General features: G+C 36.1%; 1 protein-coding gene and 1 long non-coding RNA gene across 7 annotated transcripts in view; one reads left to right on the top strand and one right to left on the bottom strand.

Moving 5' to 3' along the window:
* Positions 1 to 7,644, top strand: part of LOC116090817 — a 26,043-nt gene extending 18,399 nt beyond the window's left edge. For both annotated transcript variants that reach the window (XR_004118828.1, XR_004118827.1), the window contains exons 3-4: positions 6,288 to 6,395; positions 7,256 to 7,644. This is a non-coding gene — a long non-coding RNA (uncharacterized LOC116090817). The remainder of the gene's footprint in view (positions 1 to 6,287; positions 6,396 to 7,255) is intronic.
* Positions 1 to 23,568, bottom strand: part of Ctdspl2 (CTD small phosphatase like 2) — a 51,952-nt gene that overhangs the window by 822 nt on the left and 27,562 nt on the right. For 4 of the 5 annotated variants that reach the window (XM_031371689.1, XM_031371692.1, XM_031371690.1 and 1 more), the window contains exons 6-12: positions 22,896 to 22,974; positions 20,259 to 20,370; positions 15,970 to 16,056; positions 5,935 to 5,997; positions 5,753 to 5,832; positions 2,096 to 2,222; positions 1,299 to 1,394 (exon numbers count right to left, since the gene is read on the bottom strand). In XM_031371689.1, the coding sequence (XP_031227549.1) occupies positions 1,299 to 1,394; positions 2,096 to 2,222; positions 5,753 to 5,832; positions 5,935 to 5,997; positions 15,970 to 16,056; positions 20,259 to 20,370; positions 22,896 to 22,974 (644 nt within the window). The remainder of the gene's footprint in view (positions 1 to 1,298; positions 1,395 to 2,095; positions 2,223 to 5,752; positions 5,833 to 5,934; positions 5,998 to 15,969; positions 16,057 to 20,258; positions 20,371 to 22,895; positions 22,975 to 23,568) is intronic. The other variant, XM_031371693.1, reaches the window with a different exon arrangement.

Here is a 23,568-nt window from a genome sequence, read left to right as displayed (position 1 = left end):
AAAAAAAAAGACAAACAAACAAACAAAAACAACAATTCAAAACTATTCATAGAAAACAGCAGTGGCCAGTGAGGTTTGGGACCTTGAGTGAGGCTACAAATTACTAAATCTGCTACCTTCCCCCAGGAGAGTATATTATTTATTCGCTTTTGAGCATCTCAGCCTCCAAGAGAAGGATTTCGCTTATAAAATCCATGAAGAAGGGGAGCCTTTTCTGAGTCCTTGCTCTATCTAACCTTCCTGGCTTCTTTATGATTTTCCTTACATATCACTTAAAGAAGGAAGACATTTAAACATCTTGTCCTTCAGGGCATGATACCACTCAAGAGGCAGAGGCAGGCAGAGCTCTGAGTTGCAGGCCGACCTAATACACATAACAAGTTCCAGACCAATCAAGACTACAGAGCGAGACCTTGCCTCAAACAACAAAAAAACCAAAATAATTCCTTGACAATTTCCTTGATCCATTTTTTTGGCTACTAATAAACTTTCCTTTGAATAGCAGCTGCACCATCCATCAGAGGCTCAGTACCCCGAGGCTTGGACTTCCTTATGCTAACTGATCCAGAGAACTGTCCGCACCTTTGGAGTCTGGGTTCACCATGCAAGGCCAAGCTCACTCTCACGCTGGCACAAGATTTTGGCAGGTACTCCTGCTTATTTAATAATGGGCTGCAAGGGACTTGTGGATACTTTCCAATGTGCAAACACAAATAAATTGTATAGAACTTTTTGAGACATGAGTTTCATTTAGACCCAGGCTAACCTCCAGCTCACCGTGAAGGTTAGAATGACCTCATCATCTTGCCTCCTTCCAGTGCTGGGATCAACTGACCCATGTGTACCACAACACTCACAGCTTTTGTTTTTTTGCTGCATATTATTAAATTGGCTCAGTGGTTAAGAGCATTGGCTGCTTCTTCCAGAGTACCCGGGTTTAATTCCTAGCACATGGCATACCACAACTGTCTGAAACTCTAGTTCTAGGAGATCCAACACCCTTACAGAGACATGCAGACCAATAGCCAATACGCGTGAAATAAAAATTAATAAATTAAAAACAAAACAAAAAAAACAACCCTAATCTCTCTGACTCTGCAGAAATCTTCTACTGGTTAATTATTTGTTGTTGCTGTTCTTTTTTTAGGGCGGGTCTCAAACATATATAACCTAGGCTGGCTTTAATCTGATGAGTCTGCTGCCTTTGTCTTTGAGTTGGTTTACAGTTAACTTTAAAAGCCAATGCACATACAGATTTGTTCAACTAACAACAAAAATCAAATAGACCATATACTTACCAGTTCTACAAGCTTCTCCAGAAATGGAATCAATTTTAGGAGTTCATTGTCATTTTTATCCATAAACCAGCTTTCTATAGGGATTCCATTAGAAAGCTAAAACAATAAATATATAATTAAGTTCTCTTTAACTACACTAACCTGCTTCGGAAAACTAAAGAAACAGACTTAAGTAACTGTAGGTGTAAAAGTTCCACTGGAAAGAAATGCCAGTAAGGTTTCACCAACAGCTCAATAATGCAAGGAGAACTAAATGAGTAAAATGAAGCTAACTGATTGTTCAGTGTGGCTCACTTCCTCAGTGAGTACAAAGTTAACCAACAAAGAAGGTCCACTAAAGCATTGCTGCAATATTCATTCAAGCAAGTTCCTAGCACAATGCTGGTCACCCTGGACTAAAGAGAGATTTCCAACCTAAACACTATCAGAAAGCCTATGTATGCAAACTCTAACACAAAGACCAAGCCCTTGCTAAAACTGTCTAAGAAAACACTTCAAATTATTTAAATCAACAGACCAGAATATTGACCATTTTAGTTTTTAAACATGTTTATAATTTCATAAAACATCAAAATGCTATTAAATGATTTACAACCCTCTATCTTCAGATTTACTACATAAAATTTTCTTAATTTATGTTGTACTTCATGTAGAAGACTTAGCTATTTGGCATTTCCAATCCTAAAAAATAACTAAGTACACAGAAAAATCCCATTTTTTCTATCATACTCTTCTTGGCAGCAGTTGTCGTCTTTATATTTTATCCAACTGAACTTTGATAAGACTCTTCTTCCTACCTGATAGGCAAAGGCTTGTGGTGAGTTGTCGATTATTATCGTTTTGGAAAGATCCCTTCCAAGGATATTTAAGTCCTTTATATAGTTTCCTTGTACACAAACACAATGTTCACGAAAAAGCCGGTGCCTAAACAAAAATAAAAACAAATCTTAGAACATACACAGAAACATTCATACACCATAAACTTTCTAAATATTCTTTTCTCTCAGGGAGCAAACTGAAATACAAATACTGGGGCTAAGCTGTGGGCTAATTTCAATATAAAAATTCATAGAAATTATTGAAATCTTAAAAAAAACAAATATTACAATGGTTTAAAAATGTTGGTTTACACCATAATGTCATAAATTACAATGTTACGAAAGGGAATTACAACTCTAAGTTGTCTTTGTAATTTAATTACCCAGGAAAGCTCAGCTCAGATGCAGCATTTGGTTGTCAGCGAGGTCCTGCTTTTTAACCAATTTTCCAGATTGTTGACTGAAGCACAAGTGACTTGCCCAAGATCACAGTAAAGTCTGTGGTTAGCCCCGTATTAGAACCCAGGATCCTCCTGGCTCCCAGTCCTTTGCTCTAACCAGTAGACCACACAGCCTCCCTATCCCTGTACATGCCAGAATAGAAAATATAAGAAGGTATGTTTTTGTATTGGAATTAAAATAATTTTTTTTTAGTTTTTTTTATAGTTCTTGAGAAAGGATGCTTGCTGCCAAGGCCAAACCATTCTATCATTCCAATTTTCCCCAAACACCCATTTTTTTATTTTTTAAAAATGTGTTGTGTGTGTGTGTGTGTGAGAGAGAGAGAGAGAGAGAGAAAGAGAGAGAGGGAGAGGGGAGAGGGAGAGGGGAGAGGGAGAGGGAGAGAAAGAGAAGGAAAGAAAGAAAGGGAGGGAGAGAGAGAAATGGATGGGATGGAGTGAGCTTCAAAAGAATGGTGATATGGTGATTGATGTCACACAGTGGTAGCGCATGCCTTTAATCTCAATGCTCAAAAGGCAGAGGCAGGCAGATCTCTTGAGTTTGAGGTCAGCCTGGTCTACAGAGTGAGTTCCACAACAGCCAGTGTTGCACACAGAAATCTTGGCTCGAAAAAAAAAACCAAACCAAACCAAAAACAAAGAAAAACAGGTTTAAGTATTGCAAATATAAACTAATAATCAATCTTACAAACTAAATAGAAAATTCTGTCAATTTAAAAGCTATTAAAAGCTGGGCAGTAATGGCACATGCCTTTAATCCTAGCACTTGGGAGGCAGAGGCAGGCGGATTTTTGAGTTCGAGGCCAGCCTGGTCTACAGAGTGAGTTCCAGGACAGTCAGGGCTACACAGAGAAACCCTGTCTCCATAAAACCAAAAGCTATTAAAAGCTGTAAAGTCATATATACTATGGTAATTATGCAACCCACATTAAAACCATATATCTATCATCCTCTAAATATTACTGATAATTGATTTATGGGTCTTTTACCTTGAAATGCCATGCCCTAAAGTGCCTTTAAAGTTGAGTTCATCTTGCTTCCTAATCCTAAACAAATTTTTATGAGCAATATACTACTCAGGTCTGTTCTTTTAGTTTTATAATTTCAAGAAAGGAATATTTTCAGCTGTGTGTGGTGGTGCACACCTTTATTCCCTGCACTCAGGAGACAGAAGGTGGATCTCTGTGAATTTGAGGCTAGTCAAGGCCACAAAGAGTAACTCTACCTTGATAAACAGGAGAAAAAAAAATATTTTCTATGCACCACTATGTCCAAGTTCAACATTTTTGTTTTGTTTTGTTGTTTTTTTTTTTTGAGACAGGGTTTCTCTGTATAGTCCTGGATGTCTTGGAACTCACTCTGTAGACCAGGCTGTCCTCGAACTCAGAAATCTGCCTGTCTCTGACAAGTGCTGGGATTAAAGGCGTGTGCCACCACCGCCGGCTCAAGTTCAACATTTAAGAAGCACACACAACTCATTTAAAAAATCCAGCCTGAGCGGTAATCACAAAGAGAATGTCTCAGCCACATGTCAACCCTTTTTCTCTTTTTCTCTCTTTCCTTCTTTTCTACTTTTGATTTTTCAAGACAAGGATTCTCTATGTAGCCCTGGCTGTCCTGGACTCTAGAGCACTTAAACAAATTCCAATCTGTTCATTTTTTTGTTCTCTTTTAAGTTTTTCAAAATCCAATTTGATAGACTAAATTGGCATTTCCCAAGTGTGTAGTTTTTACACATCTAGCTATTACAGCACAGTGTGAAAGCATGGCTATTCCCCAGACAACGGAGAGCTGCAAGAGTACTAGGGCTATTCTTCTTACAGCTGCTGTTAGAGTAATAGAATGGTAAACGGAAATCTTTTAGAATAGTTGTTCAAAGCAAAATCTACATGTATAGTTTTATTAATGTTAGGCACAGTGAGCATTTAGTACAAGTATACTTCAGTGAATAGAAAATACCATTTTTCTTTATCTCTGTAGCTTATCTGAGCTTTCAATTAAAAATTAAAGATCAAAGTTTAAAAAAACTAAGTAAGTGCTCACTGGGAAAAAAGTTTTAATGTACTTGCAACCACTCAATAAAAGTCGTTTTGAGTTTGTTTGTTCAGATAGCATCTCACTGTATAACTCAAGCTGGCGTAAAATTCACAAAAATCTACCACCAAACCTGGGAATAAAATATAATAGTAGTAAACTAGGTTTATTTTTAAAAATAAGGGCTAGAGAGATGGCTCAGCAGTTAACAGCACTGACTTCTGCTCTTCCAAAGATCCTGAGTTCAATTCACAGCAACAACATGGTGTGGCTCACAGCTATCTGTAATGGGGTCTGATGCCCTCTTTTGTTGTGTCTGAAGACAGCTACAGTGTACTCATATACATAAAATAAATATTTAAAAAAAAAAGATTTATAACTAAGACAATATGGAAGACACTCAAGAATCAATGCCAGCCTAACAGCTGCTGCAAGCTTCCCACAGCCCCTTCTCTACGCTGATCACTCAGTTGGCCTTACTCCTATACTTTAGAGCAAAGTACTCTCTCCTCAGGTCACAGAAATAATGGAATTGATATTCAAAATCCCCCAAGGCGTCCCTGCTAACCAGAAACACAGTCCATCTGCTGGTTAATGGCATACACAAGGAACCGAGCCCAGATTACAATAACCTCAAGATTAAGCCAATTTTAATCTCCAGTTAGATGCATGTAACATTTTCTTTACACGGGAAGAGGTAAATCTGCTCTTAATTTTTTTCTATTATACTTCTACTTCTCTATGCCATTAAAAAGGCAGTATAACAAGCATTATCTCAGAGACATGGAAGTAAAACATGGAAGTAAAACATTATCTCAGAGACATGGAAGTAAAACAGTGAAAACTTCCACCACCACCACCCTGCTACCATCCCCCTCCCTGAAATCCCCAAAGAAATGAAGATATAGATGTAACAGTGAATAAATATAATTGGACTTTGGAACCCTTTAAGGAATGTCTGTCTGAAGTTGCATAATTAGGAACTCTTAAAGAGTTGTGGGACTTAAAAATACCATTTACTTTTCAACACAATAAATCTCTAGATAGTAGCTAACTGCAAATGGCCATTAAAATGAAATAGAATCAAGGTAATTGCATAGATGAGTGACAGACATTTCTACTATTTCTTAATTAAATTTACCTGACCAGTTGCTTTTTAGGGTCTAGTATGTTCAGTAACTTGTCTGCATACACCTTCTTAGAAGCAGTAAAAAGAATGATCTACAATTCAGGGAAAAGAAGTAATCAATTATACATGATCTAAATATGGGTACTATATTGAATAAAATAAAATACACAGAAAAATAGTTTAAGCAAATTTACCTCATACATCTGAGACATTCGTTCCAGGAATTCCCTGAAGAATGGTCTTAATCTCACATAAACCTGAAGAAATACAAAGACATTTTTCAGCAAATAAACATAAAATAGAAACCATCTTAAGATATTGTGCTCTAATTTTGGACATATTATAATTTAAAAGTTCCTATTTTAAAGTAATAGAAATAGTTCCTGAGTGTCACTCAAAACAAACTTCATGTACCAAAAGCACTTAAAGACAGTCTTTTAGAGAGATGGTAATTGTTTTATTTTTAATAGCAAATACAGCAGTACTTTACTGAAATGTAATTTCAAAAAGCGTTTCAACTAAAATTAGAAGATTTCCCTCATTACAGATTTTGATCCACCAAATCATCTCCATCTTCCAACCAGTAGCATCCATCCAATCATTATGCAGACCATGTGTCCAGTTCTAAGCTGACCTGTCTCAATGACCTTCCTCAGTAAGTACTCAGAATTTCTTTTAAACAAACACCTCTTAAAAACACTACTACTTAATTTTTTAAATTTTTATATTAAGATAAGGAATAGTCAAGAAGGTGGTATCTGGATTGGTGAGTTTAAATACAGCCCTCGCCCTTTAGTGTAGAAGGGTAGGTTTGATAACAACTGAGATTGTAAGTAGACAAAGATAACAGTTCTCAAAGCCCACTGCTCAGGATATATTAAAAAAATATGTGGGTTGAGACAAGGTTTCTCTGTGTTGTCCTGGCTATCCTGGAACTTGCTCTGTAGAACAGGCTGATCTCAAACTCAAGAGATGTGAGACCTGGGATTAAAGGTCTGTGCCACCACCCGGACATATATGATCCAGCTTCTTTCTTAACACTTGTAATCTTGTAATACACTGCAATATTCAGAAAAAGCACACAAATGTAAGCCATAAGTAATCACTGAAACTACTTAAAAAAAGTCTTTCCAATTCTCTCTTTATATTCACTTGGTCACTAAATTTTATAAAAGTTTTATACTCCACTGAAAGGTGGGTATTTCAGATACCATAAACAAGCAAGCAAGCAAGCAAGCAAGCAAGCAAACAAACATTTGAGTTAAACTGTGACGTAACAAGCCTGTGGTGAGTATACATTTAATGCAGGCTTAGTTTTCTATTTCAGTTCTGTCATCTACATGAAAATGCTCCTGTGACAAAAATGCCAGTTCTGGGAATGTTTTATGGTAAAAGAGAGAAAGCATGCAACAAAGAAAACAAAGAAAAGTGACATTTTTCCAATGACTTCCAGATTAGACTAAACCTGTAATTGCATTATAATAACATACATCTTATAATCTGACACTCTTTCAGAAGGAAAAGCTGCACTGAAGACAGAAGAATACACTGCTAGTGTTTCCTTAGCCTGAGAACAGAAGAGTAAGAAAAGTTGCCTGGTAAAGTTCCTCTACAGAACAGATTCACCACTTTATCAGAACAATGTCACAGAAAGGTTGTAAGACACAGATAACACAGTGGTTGATGGGGGAAAAATATTAGGAAAAAAAAAAGTCAGGTCTTGAATAAGACCATAGGGAGCTGTACCATGTGATACAAAGGCACAATCATAAAATCATAAGCAAAAATAGAAGAGATGAGGTATAAGCTCCAAATGGTCTGTGTCATTAGATGTGAACACGAATATATGAGAGTCAGCAAGGCCTAAGTTTTGTTCTAAAGGAAATAAAAGTATGTATAATATAGTCTCTTTTGTTTATTAAATCTATTTGCTAGAGGCAGGGTGTGTTTGTTGTGTGTACATGCCACCGATTAAAGGACAACTTTCAAAAATCCATTTTTTTTTTTGACCCAGGGATCAAACGCAGGTTGTCAGGGTTCAGGGCAAGTCTTTTCCAGCTGAGTCATATTGTTGGCCTCAAAAGTTTAGTTCTTAACATTTAAAAGTTTAATTCTTGCTATTTAATTGTACTAGGTCACAAAGGTAGACATGCATCATTTTAAAGATTTATTTATTTTATGTATGTGAGTACGCTGTCGCTCTCTTCAGACACATCAGAAAACACCCATTACAGATGGTTGTGGGCCACCATGTGGTTGCTGGAAATTGAACTCAGGACCTCTGGAAGAGCAGTTAATGCTCTTCATCGCTGAGCCATCTCACAACATGCATCATTTTAAATGCTTCAAACCCATTTCCTCAAGTAACCATTAGCCCTGTTTTCCATCTCCAAACTTAAGTCTCATAAAGAAGTTTATTCTAGCCGGGCAGTGGTGGGGCATGCTTTTAATCCCAGCACTTGAGAGGCAGAGGCAAGCAGATTTCTGAGTTCGAGGCCAGCCTGGTCTACAGAGTGAGTTCCAGGGCAGTCAGGGCTAAACAGAGAAACCATGTCTCGAAAAACCAAAAAAGTCTATTCGAAAGTACGCACTCCTCATTTTCTATCAACTATCCTTCTTCAGACTCAAACCTTTTTGTTTTATTTTGTTGAGACAGGGTCTTACTGTACAGCCCAGAACTTACTATGTAGCCAGGATGGCTTAGATACTGGGGTGATCCTTCCTGCTCCAGCCTTCTCAATGCTGACACTACATGTAACCAAACCTAACTGTATAAATTCCTAAAAAACAAAAGAATGAGTTCACTCTATTTTACCTATATTCTTGCAAACCTGTAGCAATGCTACTTAGTCTAAATCTGTTTACAACAAACCAAATGTATTTTGAAAACAAAAACACTGATAGTAGTAAGTGATTATCATCTGTGAGACTGACAACCACTCGAAAGTAAGCATTTGTGAATTCCATATTATGCCAAATTTTTAAAACTAGAAACATTAGAATTTGCTGAGCGGTAGTGGTGAGTACGCTTTTAGTCCAAGCACTCTGAAGGCAGAGGCAGGCATATCTTAGTGAGTTCCATGACAGCCAGGGCTAAACAAAGAAAACCTAGAAAACAACAACAATAATAACAAAAAATCATTAGACTCTACTAGAAACTTGTTTTACTAAAATTTAAATTTTATATAGAAAAATTACGTAAGAAAATAGTACACTACATTAGCAGCACGTGACAATAATAGCTTATTTTCTGCATCCTCTTTGGTATCATGTCAATGAAAACTCCTTAACTGTATGTACATAGTACTAAGAAATATGAAAAGAAACATACTTAGTAAAAGTCAATTACATAGAAAACTACTTATAAATTATTTGTTAACTCTGGCTAAGTTCAAATTTAACTTATTTATATTTGTTTATCAAACCTTCATCTATTATTTTAACAAAAGGACCAAGAAGCAAAGAAAAATCCTACCTACAGATAAGTAGTTTCTACTAGACAGTCATCTTAAAAGAAACAGTTTACATGATTTTTAAGCCCAGACAGTATAATACTAACATTAAAAAAAATATGTTTCCCCCCACTGGCCATGGTGGCACACACCTTTAATTACAGCACTCAGGAGGCAGAGGCAGGCTGAACTCTGAATTTGAGGCCAGCCTGGTTTACAGAGCGAGTTCCAGGACATCCATGGCTAACACAGATAAACCATTTGTCTCGAAAAAGATCTCCAGTACTTTTTTTTTTAGAATATCTTTTGAACTTATTGATATACTACTTATAAATTAAAAAATTATAAGTAGTATAAGGCTTACATGTGTACTCAGCTTAGATAGGGCCCTGGGTTCCATCGACAACACTAAAAGGAACATACATTTAGAACTCATTAGAGATACAGGCCTTTAACTCCACTACTCCAGAAGCTGAAGCAGAGGATTTCACTGAGTTTAATACCAGTCTGAGCTACATAATGGGATTGTATTAAAAAAAAAAAAAAAGATGAAAGATAATTAGTGAACACTCTTTATTTAATAACCCGAGATAAGTACAGTGGCGCATGTCATGTCAATAGGTGTGATCTCAGCACTTGGGTAGCTGAAAGCAGAAAACAAATGATGCTGAAATTTTGAGGAATTAAATGCTGTCATCATCTGGGAAAAAGATCCTCCAATTAACAGATATACAGGCATGCAAAGTGGCCCTGCCCATTTCCAACCTTTGGGCACACTTTAGTGTCCTCATCTATAAATAGATCCCAATGTTATGAAGGTTTAGATAATACAGGAAAAGTACTTGGTATTGTGGCTACCACATTTGAAGTGTGAAAAGCTGTTAACTATTAATACCTACCTCTTTATTTAAAAGTAACCAGTTGCCAGGATTATCAGATGGGGCGTAACTGAGCAACCACAATTCTAAAGAGAACTTACAGCTCTTTTAAGAGCATCCAGCCTCTTAAAAGAGAAATATTACTGGTTCCACTAATATTTTATTAGCATTAGTATCAAACACAGGAAAAAGGCCCAATCTTCTCCAAGGACAGAAGGCTACTCTAGTAGGAGCCATGGAGGCCTCAACTTCACAGCCTATGTCAGCATTTGCTTCACCTAGTTCCAGTTAGATGTAGACAAAGTATTTGTAGGAGAAATAAATCTAGGGATGGACAGAGAAGGACTAAAACATCAGAATCAGTTTTTCCTTAACTATGGAAATAAAACTCAATCTGAAAAGGGATTTAGAGTTCAAATAGGATAAACTGAAATTTAATGTATTTGATTGTACATGATTAAGCCGTCAATGAAGCATAATGTTCATTATGGAAAAGTGGCCATTTATTTGTACATAATTTAAGTATATAAATGCATAAACAAACTTTTAAAATGACATATTAAGAGAAACTGCAATTATTTTAAGGGTTAAAAAAATGTTGCTTTTATAAAACACTCTAGCATATACCAGAATAGTGGCTCAAGCCTTTAATCCCAGCATTCTGGAGGCAGAGGCAGGTGGATATCTGTGCTTGCTATTAACACCCTAACTACAAGAGCACATTCTAGACCAGTCAGGGCTTCACAGTGAAACTGCCTCCAGTAGCAGCAGCAGCAGTTATAGTAGTAACATCAACAATACCAAATCATCCTAGCAAGCAATCAAGAAGTTGAAGGATTATGAGTTCTAGGCCAGCTTGGGCTACACAGTGAGACCTTGTATCAAAAATACATAAAGTTAAATAAAATCACTTCTAAAAAAAATATAGCGAACCCTTCAATTTAGTGAACACTGTAATAACTACCAGCTACCAGCTGCAAAGTAAGAACTCTGTGTATAGTCCATCTATTCTCCCCACCATTAGATAGCCCAAGTAGGCCTCCAACCCACTTTCTCCCTGCTCCAGCCCTCTGAGTTTCAACAACAGCATGTATCACCTGTCTGGCTGTATAATTTGTTTTTTTTTTTTCAATGAACTATTCTGAATTTGAAAGAGATATTTCAAGAATTCCCAATGAAATATATTTTCTAATTTTTGATAAGGAGAGAAGTATGGGTTTAATTTATATCATTTTAAAATCTAAATATCACTAGTAATTATAGTGAAAACAGTGCCAATGATTACTTATTGAAAAAGATGGGAAAGTTTAAATTTATTTTGATGTATTGTTTTTAATACTTTGTTATCCAAATATTGTTCTCTCCTAGTTAAAAGTGACATCAGTATTTAATACTCACAACTCCAAATACTATATACAAGGCATAATTATGTACAAACATACATATTTATAAACAACAAAATTAAGTTTATAAAACTCAGCAACAAAATAATTATAAAGTCAGAATTTATAAAAGAGAAAATGTAGTCTGGTATTTACAACAAAAATTTTCACTAATATATATTTTTTCTCTTCATGTAGCAAAAGCAAAGCTGGTTTTTCTAGGAAGAGTTAGAAGCCATAACACTTCTAATTCTCTTTTTGTGGTGTGAAAAATATCCTGAGCTATATGATTTCCAAGAAAACAAAGTAAGAAGAGGCTGAACTTTGCTAACCGTTGGGTTCTCCTCTGGCCTCTTCCCCCCAACTTTCCCCATAAAAGCAATCTCTACCAATAAAAGAAAGCATCCTTTACAAGCTCCCTACAGCATCCTAGCTCCTTGAGTGCTTACCATAGTCTGATTTCTGGACAGCTGACCCAAAGTTTGTTGATTTTACTGATCCTCAGAAAGCCACTCACTGGCTAAAGTCTTAGTGGTGAATACGGTCAAAAAATCAGATGCCCCTGCCTTACTGTACAGAATGAGGAGATGGACAACACAGTTGCGTTTGATGCACTGTGGTGAGACATATGAGGTTTCTTCTTTGTCTTCAATCAGCCACATTTGGGCTGAGTAGCTCTATTACATCTTCAAAAAACTGAGCTCCAGTTCTTGATGGAGACAGAGGAAGGTCATTGAGGAGGTGTTTCAGCTCAAGAGCTAAGTGAAAAATGTCTTTTGATTCAGTTCTGCTTGTGGATAGCAGTCATCTTCTGGATGGAAGAGGGAGTGAGATGACCTAGAGTCTTGAATTGGTGGATCTGCAGGAACAGAAACTAAATACAGTGGAGACCTCTTAACTGAGTAACACCATGAGATGGATTTCCTGACATTGTGTCAATATTAAACTAACTACAAGTTTAAACGTGCATTGGAGCGATCATGCACCTGTTTCTCCAAATTAAATGCATCTGTACCATTTATGAATAAATCCTTTCTCAATCATTATGCAACAATTTTTTAGGAAAAATGTGTATTTAGTAACAAGTACAGCAATTCAAATAATCTGTACCTTTTGTGAGTGTAACACCCTCACTTTCAAGTCAGTTCCTTCATATTTCTTATACACACAAACAGTCTGTTTACTTCATCTAGCAACAGGAGTAACTGGTTACCCCTGAGGTGGATCTTTTGTTCTTTCTCCATAAGAAATAGACATGTAAATACTAGATTTAGACTTGAACAATTCACCTGTCTGAAAATTCTAAGGGTGGTATTATCTAAACTTATTTCTATTCACCAAAATAAGAAGAGAACATATTATGAAGTATGGTAAATATAAGTATAGTAGCTACCTGAAAATTCCCTCAATCTTAAGAAAGCCTATTATCAGATCATTATCTAATTTTCATTATAAAAATAAGATATCCAATGAACGTTGGGTCACTTCCCCTAAGAATGTAATTTTATAAATTTACAGTACATATTCTCATAATTATTAGATCATAGGTCACCATATTAGGGCCTGTTCGCCAATTATAGCCTACCACTTACTTCTTAAAATATTATTAGAACACAACCATATTTTTGAATATTTTTTGAGACAGGGTCTCACTATGTAGCCCACTCTGGCCTGGAACTTGTAATATATATAGCCCAGGCTGGCCTCAAACCAATGATCTTCCTGCCACAGCCTCCCCTGTACTGGGTTGCAGTGCTGGATTACAGGTGTAGGCCACCACTTCTGCTCAACTCCTTTTCACGGATGGTTCATTTCGGGTTTGGAACAGCAGAAAAAGTGGTTACAACAATAGCCATGAAATCTAAAATTCCTGATTTAGATAATTTATAACTTGAAACTGTTTTGAAGTAGAAGAAAAATAAAAGGTAGAATTGAAATTAGATATAGACGAAACTTTACAAGCTGAACACAAACTAAAAGTAAATCCCCCAAAAAGGATATTTATCTCGCCTTGATTCACAGGAAGAAGCTAATTCTTAAACAAATACACACAGACACACATATGCACACGCGCGCGCGCGCACACACACACACACACACACACACACACACACACACACACAATGGGATGCTACAGAATAGATATATTTAAGAACATATAGGTAGGTGCCATGGATATGCTATGTAAATTTCACCTCAACAAATTATTTTAAAATAAGAGTATATACAGTTTTTATGGGTTTCTACCTTTAAGTGAGCCGTGTTATATTACAGTGGTTAGATATGTAAGTTACATCTTACCTAATAATGTGGTTTCTCCAAAATCTCTTAGCTCATCCCAGACCCTTGTGTATATTCTTCTTTGCCAGTAGATGGAGACAACACCACTGAAAGTTTAAAAGACATCATTCCCTGTTTAAAGGGAGCTTGCTGGTCTGAAAAAACTGGGGAGTCCTAAACCAAAGACCTCTCCATTTTTAAAAAGCTATGTCAAAACCACAAATCCAAGGGAAGTTACCCAATATTAACTATGGACAATCTTTAAAAAAATTTAGTTGAGGGAATTATGTCCTTCATAAAGTAAATAAAACTGCAATCATCTCTATAGCTCCTAAACCTCAACCTTCAAGCTCGCTGCTATTTAGATAGTTACTGGGTTACTTTTTGTTCACTTTCAGAAAATGCAACTCAAAATATCTGAAAAAAGCTTTTGGAATTCTATAAAAGTAGGTATAATATACTGTATAGCTTTCTAAGCCTTAGTTAATATGTACTTTTTTTTTCAAACAAAGACAATTATCCAGGTCCACATATAATAGCAACTTTTAAAAAGAAAATGCAGAAATGGTGGAAGCAATAAGAAAAATTTCAATATAACATATCCATACTGAAAGGAGCCAAATGAATCCATTTCCCATATTTATTCCACTACTCAAAAATAAAAAAAAAACCAAACACAAAAAAGAAAAAAAAAAACAAAAAACAAAAAACACCAAAACTAAAACCACCACCACCAACAAAACTACATACAAAACAACCCAGAAGCCATTTGTAAGAGATAAATTTCAAATTGAGAAACTTAAAAATTCTCAAATAAGCTTTCCTTTTGAAATTCAAAGGCCTAAAACCAGTTTTCAAAGTCATTCAAAATAAATGAATAAAAACCAAACTACAAAGAATAAACAAAGCTACTGCATTGAAAACCGAGCACTAAGTTATTGCTACATTACTTCTTATGTTGGCCTTAAGACTCCTGTCCCTTAAGTGGACCAAAGATGAACAATCTAGCTGGCAGGGAATAACTCATTCTTCAGAAAAAGCCTAAAACCAAGTAACCATTCACAATAAGAAAATCTTAAAATTCATTATTTTATGTATCTTTTCCTATTCCCCCAATAATGTATCAGGATTAATGTCACTTTAAAAGAAGATGAATATACTATTCAGATATTATAATACCCATCTAGATTAAATTAGAATGAAGATCACTAGTAAAATAAATCCTCATGATTCATGACTACATAAAGTATTTGGCAAAGTAGCCTTGGAATAATCTATTTAACTCTAAAATCTTATCATTTCTACAAGACAACAACTGAAATCTACCCCCAAAAAACAAAAAACCAAAACAACAACAACAACAACAACAAAAACAAAAAAAAAACCCCAGAACAACCAAAACCCATAACCACTTTGTACTTGCCCAAGAGCACATACAAAACTAGGGACCTGGTCATTACCCACATAGCAAACGCTGCAACTTTATTAACCCCGAGGTGGCTTCCTTTTGACAAGAAATTTTTTACTTTTCCCAATCTTTCAGCAGCTTATGTATGTAAATGTTATGTGTATGTTAACAAAATGCAAACGCACAAAAGGATTCTGCAGTTCTTAAAGTATAGTCATTTCTTAATTAAGCCAATCCTCTGATGGGGAAATTCTAATAAAAGTATGGCCAACAAATAATCCACAGTAAAATCTTAATAATTTTTTTTTCACTGTAACCTGTCCACCAGAGATGAGAAAAATGCTTGCACCTAGTATAAAGCAGTAACTACAGGAGCCTTTGAATTCTGTGATTAATATAAATTATAAATATATTGAACTGTAATTGTACAGATAACATTACTGTAGTAAATAAAAATGACCAACAAGAAATGGATTTATTATTATTATTATTAATTGGATTTATGGGGAAAAATAAAGACAAAATCCCCAGGTATTAACCTGGCACGTTGTTCTTGGGGATTTGTATCAGTGTTCCTTGCCTCCACCTGCTGGCAAAGATTATGAAACTAGTAGAGATCACAAGTCAGAAAAGTTAGTACTTTATTATAAATTAATGTTTCATATTAACTATCTAGCATAACGCTACTTTGTGTTAATAAACCATTAAAATATTGATAAAACTACTAATAAATCTACAGAAAGACACACTGAACATCACAAAAAATTTTTTTCTTCACTCAGAATGTTACCTAATAGTTTAAAAATTAGGCTTAAGATGTCTTAATTACCTGATAAATGACATCTTGGAAAAGGACTGGAAAAGTGAGTGCTGCATCTTCCAGCTCATTCAGGCTGCAGTGCACTAGTGTTTCATCCTTAAAACAAGTACAGAGAAAAACAAAACATTAACAGAACCTTCAAACAACAGTTTGATGAAGTAACCATCACGCTTTGTGGAACTTATGTTGTACATCACACAGCTGATTAGGCCAGGATTTCTCCTAAAGTCAGTGGCTCTCAAATATATTTGTTAGAGCAATCACAGCATGAGAACCCTCCAGAAGTGTAGCTCTATCTTTGATGACTCCCATTCAATGGGCTGTGATAAACTTCTCAGTTACCTCAAAAGCAGATTCAACTTTTTCTTAAAGAACATTTGTTACTCCTTTTGTATTTTAACTTCTTATTTAGTTTTCTAAAGACAGTCTCACATTATAATTCAGGCTGTCTTCAAATTCATGATTCAGTCCTCTTATATCACTTGAATGCTAGGGTTACAGAACCATGTGAACCAAAATCTGCATATACTAACTAAATTTCTGCCGGGTGGTGGTGGCGCACGCCTTTAATCCTAGCACTTGGGAGGCAGAGGCAGGCGGATTTCTGAGTTTGAGGCCAGCCTGGTCTACAGAGTGAGTTCCAGGACAGCCAGAGCTACACAGAGAAACCCTGTCTCGAAAAAAACCAAAAAAAAAAAAAACCAAAAAAAAAAAACCTAACTACATTTCTTTGCAATTAGTTCATGAAAGCTTTGTTTTCTCATAAAACTCATCTTCAAACTTCTTATGAAAAGAATCTTAATTTAGGATTAGATGTTATTTATACCTGAGTATATTTCATCAACTAAATACCCAATAAAAACTTATCATGGGCCAGAGCAAGCGGGGCCATCCTGAGCTCAATTCCCAGCAACCACACGATGGCTCATGGCCATCTGTACAGCTACAGTGTACTCATACACATAAAATAAATAAATCTTAAAAAAACAAAACAAAACAAAACAAACCTTATCATATCTGAATATCAGATCCTGATTTTTTTTTTTTTACCAAGAATAAGAAAAATAGGAAAGCTGTTCAAGAAAGATGTAAAGTCAATACATTTCTCAAAACTTAAATGTTAAAAAGGATAGGGGATACAGATGGGTTGGAAGAATCAAGCTCTCAAACTGATCCCCAATACCATATAATCAGGTAAGGTGGCACATGCCCATTATTCTTAGCACTTAGGAAGGGAGAGACAGGAAAACCAAAAGGTCATCCTTGGGTACATAATGAGTTCAAAGATAGCTTAGGCTATCTCAAAAGTAAAATGTGCTGCCAATAACTACCCTCAAGTTTTTCAAAGGGCTTAGTTAAGATCTACTAAAATTGTTGGCTTATGTTGGAATATGCCCTTAATCCTGGCACTCAGCAGGCAGGGGCAGAAAAAAATCTAGGAAGCAAAGGCTACATAAAGAAACCCTGAGGGGGGAGGGGGGGTTGGTGAGCAGGGGGAGGGGAGAGGGAACAGGAGTTTTTGTTTTTTATTTTATTTTATTTTTTCTTTTTTTCGGAGGGGAAACCAGGAAGGAGATATTATATGACATGTAAATAAAGAAAATATCTAATTAAAAAAAAAAAGAAACCCTGTCAAAAAATGGACAACAAAGATCAATTAAAGTGAAAAATGAATGTTCATATCTTATAATTCCATATTACTAGATGCTGATTTTGGAGATTTCTTGTCCCTGGCTGTCCTAGAACTCACTCTGTAGGTTAGGCTGGCCTCAAGACATCTGTCTACAGATGCCTCCTGAACACCAGGATTAAAGGTGTGCACCACCACCCTTGGATTTTTAAAGTCTCTAAATAAACGCGTGTATATGTGGATATGTGTGAGATGTATTCGGGGCAGTGACAGGGACCAAAGCTAAGGCCTTGCACATGCTAAGTCACTTCCCTGCCACCACTGAGCTATTTTCCCCAACCTCTTATTTTTGCTCCCTATATGGTTAAGCCTTGAACTCTACTTGCCTCAGCCTTCCAACTGCTGAGTGTTAATATACTTGGCTCCCTGTTTACACTACTAAAACAAAATAAGAAGCCAGGTGTGGTGGCATACAATCTCAAGCACTTGGAAGGATGAGGTAGGAAGACTGCAATAAATTCAAGGTTTGAGGTGAGCCTGTTCTATAAAGCAAATATTAGGCTAACTTGTGCTACAGAACAAGATCTTGTCTCAAAATATCATACCCCTAGAATGAAAGTCAAGGTATGTATCAAGGCATTTCAGTAGTTATAAGGCTAAAAAGAGGAATAATAGTTCAAGGCCAGCATAGGTTACACAGTGAGGCCTGTAACAAAGACAAAAATGTGTGTAAATCCATGTGCTTATGTGTGTGTCTGTGCGAGTGTGTCACATATTTTTAAGTATATATTTATATAGAGAGAGCAAATAAAACTGCATTTTTAAAGACTCCTAGCATCCTAGGTACTTTCTAAACTAAGTCATATTTAATTTTATTAATTTTTCACCTACTTTAATAAATTATTCATTCTCAGACACTTATCTTTTTCCGCCTCTGCATTTAACCTTCACCTCAGAATCAAAATATGGACAAATTTCATTATGACTGCACCAACTCCTAAATCTCAAATGTAGCAAAATCTCTTTAATTTCTTCTTCCTGAACTAGTCATGACAAGTTTTAATTTTTCTTTACATACATTTTCTAAAAATATTTTAGAATTTTTGTTATTTCTTTTACATCTTTGAATCATAATGGCTATGATTATGAAGTATAAAAACATAAATATCGGGCACTAATTAAAAAAATGTGCAGGGGAGTGGTGACACATGCCTTATATCTCAGCACTTGGGAGGCAGAGGCAGGTGGATCTCTCTGAGTTTGAGGCCAGCCTGGTTTACAGAGTGAGTTCCAGGACAGCCAGGGCTGTACAGAGAAACCCTGTCTTGAAGGCCCAACCAACCAAAGAAACAAATAAAACAAGTTAAAAGAACTGGCTTTTCTTTAAGATAAATATTTTTGAGAATTTAAGATAAATTAAATCATTGTGAGATACTAGTAATGAGTGTTAAACAATAAAATGTTTTCCAGCACAATCCACTAGATATACCTTTTGAGGATATCAGAAAATTAAAAGCAAATAGTAAATGTTGTATACAAACACACAAATACTAAAATGGGTTATCAAAAGATAAGGTATTCAATTCAAAGTTCTTTTCTACCCAACAGTATAAAATGTAAATTTTTTTCCAGACAGAAGTCTTTCTAGACTGAATAGCCTGGGCCCAAACACTCAGGAGCTACTCTGTGCGTCAGCCTCTTCCATAACTCAAGGATACACAGCATATAAAACCACACCCCCACACAAGGGATGTAAAAGCTTTTAAATCACATGAAAGAAAAAAAAAAAATCAACTCTATTTTTAAAAGTTGATTGGTAATTAAATAAATTGAAAAATAAAAAAACCAAAAAACAGGGCTAGGGATAAAGCTCAGCTGGTGAAGGGCTTTAGCATGTAAAAAGTCCTAGGTTTACTCCCTAACACAGGCATAGTGCTACATCGCACACCTTAGATCTCAATGCAGGGGAAGGTAAGAGTAGCTGGTTCAGAAGTTCAAGATCATTCTAAGCTACAAGTAGAGTTTGAGGCCAACCCAGGCTATATGAGACCTTGACTTATGTAGAAAGGAAGGACATGTTCTTATAGTTAACTTACTGAAGCCAAGTTGTATTTGATCCTTCAGGAAAACAAAATTCTAAAAATAAGAGGAAATCTAAATTCTAGGCATTCCAATACAATCAAGTCACAGGGGCTTTACGTCACTAGAGAGATATTCAGTGACGAAGAAAATATGTTGCTCTTGCAGAAGATCTGGGTTCAGTCACAACCATCCAATAACTCCAGTTCCAGGGAACTGTTTCTACCCAGCGAAATATTCATACATAAAAATAACACAACTTTTTATAGTATATAATTAATAACACTTGTCTTGCATAGTAAGACCCTGGACCAATACCCAACACCTCAAAAAATAAAATCAAACTTAAAAACAAATCACAGGATCTCAAGAATGTAGAGAAAAATTTTTTTCATTTAAATGCAAAAGTAAAAGTCTTCTTTATTTTCAAAATGTGCCAGTCCCAAACAAACTACTCTAATGGTAGGATGCCTAAATAAAAACATTTCAAAACACTCAGAACATTTTTATAGTAAATATGATGATTGCTTATTCACTTGTATTCTGAATTTTAGCTCCTATTCTTTATACCTGTAAAGATAACACTCACCAGATCTAAGACCAGGGAAAACTCTGGTGTGCTTCTCGTTTTCAAAGGAAGAGCAGGTTTCCTATTTAGCTGTTCTTCTGTCAGAGGCGGAACATGTTTGATGAAATAATAGCTATAAATCAAATTTTAAGAAAATTTCAACATTTCTATGTTTCATACATATAAAATAGTACTAAATTCTAAATTTTAATTAGCTTGTCATATGCTTACCTAAGCACTTGCCTAGAATGTACAAGGCTTTGGGTTCAATCCTTCCAAGTACAAAATAAAATAAAAGCAGACTTGTGACGGCTAGTCTTCACAGTCTACTCCACTGGATTTATTATATTGGAACAAAAGGAACTGCTATGCCAGACTGAATTTTAAATTATAACTAGACTCAAATATAGACATCTTCATTTATCCCAATAGGAAGAATTAACACATTATCACCTATAAGAAGTAAAGTTTATTCCTATAGTGTAGCTGTTCTCAACCTGTGGGTCATGACCCTTTTGGAGTAAAAGGAGTCTTTCACAGGGGTTGCATATCAGATATCCTACACGTCAGATATTTAAGTTACGATTTGAAACAGGAGCAAAATTACAGTTATAAAGTAGCAATGAAGATAAATTTATAGTTGGGAATCACTACAACTTGAGGAACTATATTAAAGGGTCGCAGCATTAAGAAGGCTGAGAACCGCTGCTCAGGACTCAACAAATTCTTAGACTGCATTTTTTTTTTTTTTTGCATGCTGGTGGTACTATAAATGTTTTCCCTGAAAAATGCTCCTTTTGAAGTACTATGCTGTTTCAGCCCAAACTCCTAGACTGCAGAACACAGATGTAATGCTTTGGTCTAAATTCAGAAACCTGTGTGGATCATACTGGCAGCAGACCACCTAACACTGACCATGTGACCTTTTCATCAGTGCATGTTTGACTCTGAGAAGTGATTAGAGCTTCTTTTCAAGATCATGGGTTGATCCTCTATATTGTGGTTGGTATTCAGTAGTTCTTTGCATGTCACAATTGATTAAGAGAAGTTCCTTGATGCTTAGAATAAGGAAGGAAGTCCAAGATGACATATTTTTTTTCTTTGCCATTAGCTCATAAGGTACCCACTTATCAAGCTTTTCACCTGATTTACTTCTATTCCTGAGTGACTGCTGAGTACATACTGAGTTACTTAGTACCTTCTTATGGAGTTCTAAGAGAACTGATGGCAATGATTGTTCTCAACTTGGTTACTGTCAACTTTTGCTGACCAGTCACTACCTCTTCTTCAAGTTCCCATTGCAGAATGTAATTTGCTATTGATGATGTGAGTTTGTGTCATGTTACAAGAAAATGGCTTGAATTTGCTTTTTGTTTTTTATCACCTCTATAATATAAAATAAACATCAAGGGCTGGCATAGTGGCTAACATCTTTGATCCCAGCACTTGTAAATTTGAAGCCACCCTGATCTACATTTTGAGTTCCTAGACAGCCAGAGCTACATAGTGAGACCCTATCTAAAAATAAGCAAAAAGCATATACTAAAAGCAGTAAGTCATTAGCAAAAGAAAAAAAGTAAGAACTGTCATTAAAATGATGTGCAGTATTTCCTCATTTATTTAGATATTTCAGTACCAAAAGATGTATTTCAACAATGCTAAGGCTGTAACTACTTTTGCAACAATCTAACAGGAGCACATAGAAGACTAAAATTCTCTGTGTGTCTTAAGGGTATTTCCAAAGAGATTTAACTAATCATAGACCAGGGTCCTGACTAAATAAAAAAGAACAAAGGTGAAAGCTAGCAAAGCAGAGCATTCATTTCTCTCATCTTTCTAAATGAATACAAGGTAACCAGCAGCCTCAGACCACCTGGCATTAGCTTGGTCTCATGGCCACAGCCCCACCATGCTGGACTGCATCCTCAAGAGGCAAACCAAAAAACCCTTCCTACGGTATTTGGTCACAGCAGTGAAGCCATGAATAATTCAACACTTAACCCAGTAAATTAATTTAGAAAACATGTAACAAAGTATGCAGATTAGTGTCTCCAAAAATTCACTAACTACTTAATAACCACAGCTCAAGTTCACAAGCTCTTTGTAAAACAGATGCCTCTATTAATGAGATTATCTCCCACTTTTATGTTGAAATATCCTATTAAAAATGCATCTAATATACCTAGACTAGCAAACATAGTATTTATAAAAAAAAAAAAAAAAAAAAAAAAAAAAAAGCACCAGGCAGTGGTGGCGCACGCCTTTAATCCCAGCACTTGGGAGGCAGAGGCAGGTGGATTTCTGAGTTCGAGGCCAGTCTGGTCTACAGAGTGAGTTCCAGGACAGCCAGGGATAGACAGAGAGACCCTGTCTTAAAATATATATATAAAAAAGGAAGAAAAAAGAAAAGAAAAAGCCTAAGCTGAACAATGCAGAGTACTGGCTGTCTGCCAATAGGAGGGCCAGGATGAATGAGAGATGGCATTCAATGATGTCCAGCACCATGAGAGAGTATCCTGTTATGTGCTGCTGACTTGGGAAAAATTGAAACTTAACATCCAAAGTAACATTTTCTGCTAGAAAAATATCATTTTCAATTTTATCATGAAACTGAAAATTGTTCAAGAAAGAAAATATGATAACCAGGAAACAACTCACGGGTCAAATACTTCCCAGTCTTCTTCATAGGTGGCCTCTGCGTGGGCTGACGAGTACCCGCTCTCTGGAGCTACTGGGGCTATTCAGTGAGAGGAGAAGAAAAGATCACTTTCACTGTCTGTCACAAAATACACATTTTCATTGTTTCTACAAGGAGCTTCCTGTATTTTAGATTAACTACATAAATAATTCATAAAGATCACTTAAAAGCATATTTAGGAAAACAACTCCAAAGAAAATTGCTGCTATCAATAACATGCCAAACTACAATACAGCTGATAGAATTAAGATGTCTATCTATGAACTAAGATGTCTATCTATGAACTAAGAAGAAATCTACCATTAGAAGATAATACTCAGCAATAAAAACAGCAAACAGCCCGGCAGTGGTGGCTCACGCCTTTAATCCCAGTACATGGGAGGCAGAGGCAGGCGGATTTCTGAGTTCGAGGACAGCCTGGTCTACAGACTGAGCTCCAGGATAGCCAGGGCTACACAGAGAAACCCTGTCTCGAAAAACCAAAAAACCAAAAAACCAAACAAAAAAGCCCAGCAAACAAACAAACAAACACAAGTGGGGCAGTGGTGGCATGCACCTTTAATCCCAGTCCTTGGAAGGCAGAGGCAGGTGGATTTCTGAGTTCAAGGCCAGCCTGGTCTACAGAGTGAGTTC

The sequence above is a fragment of the Mastomys coucha genome, unplaced genomic scaffold, assembly GCF_008632895.1.
Source record: "Mastomys coucha isolate ucsf_1 unplaced genomic scaffold, UCSF_Mcou_1 pScaffold15, whole genome shotgun sequence".
Taxonomy (NCBI): Eukaryota; Metazoa; Chordata; class Mammalia; order Rodentia; family Muridae; genus Mastomys; species Mastomys coucha.
The sequence above is the reverse complement of the archived record's forward strand: the minus strand, read 5'-3'. Positions and strand labels throughout refer to the sequence as shown.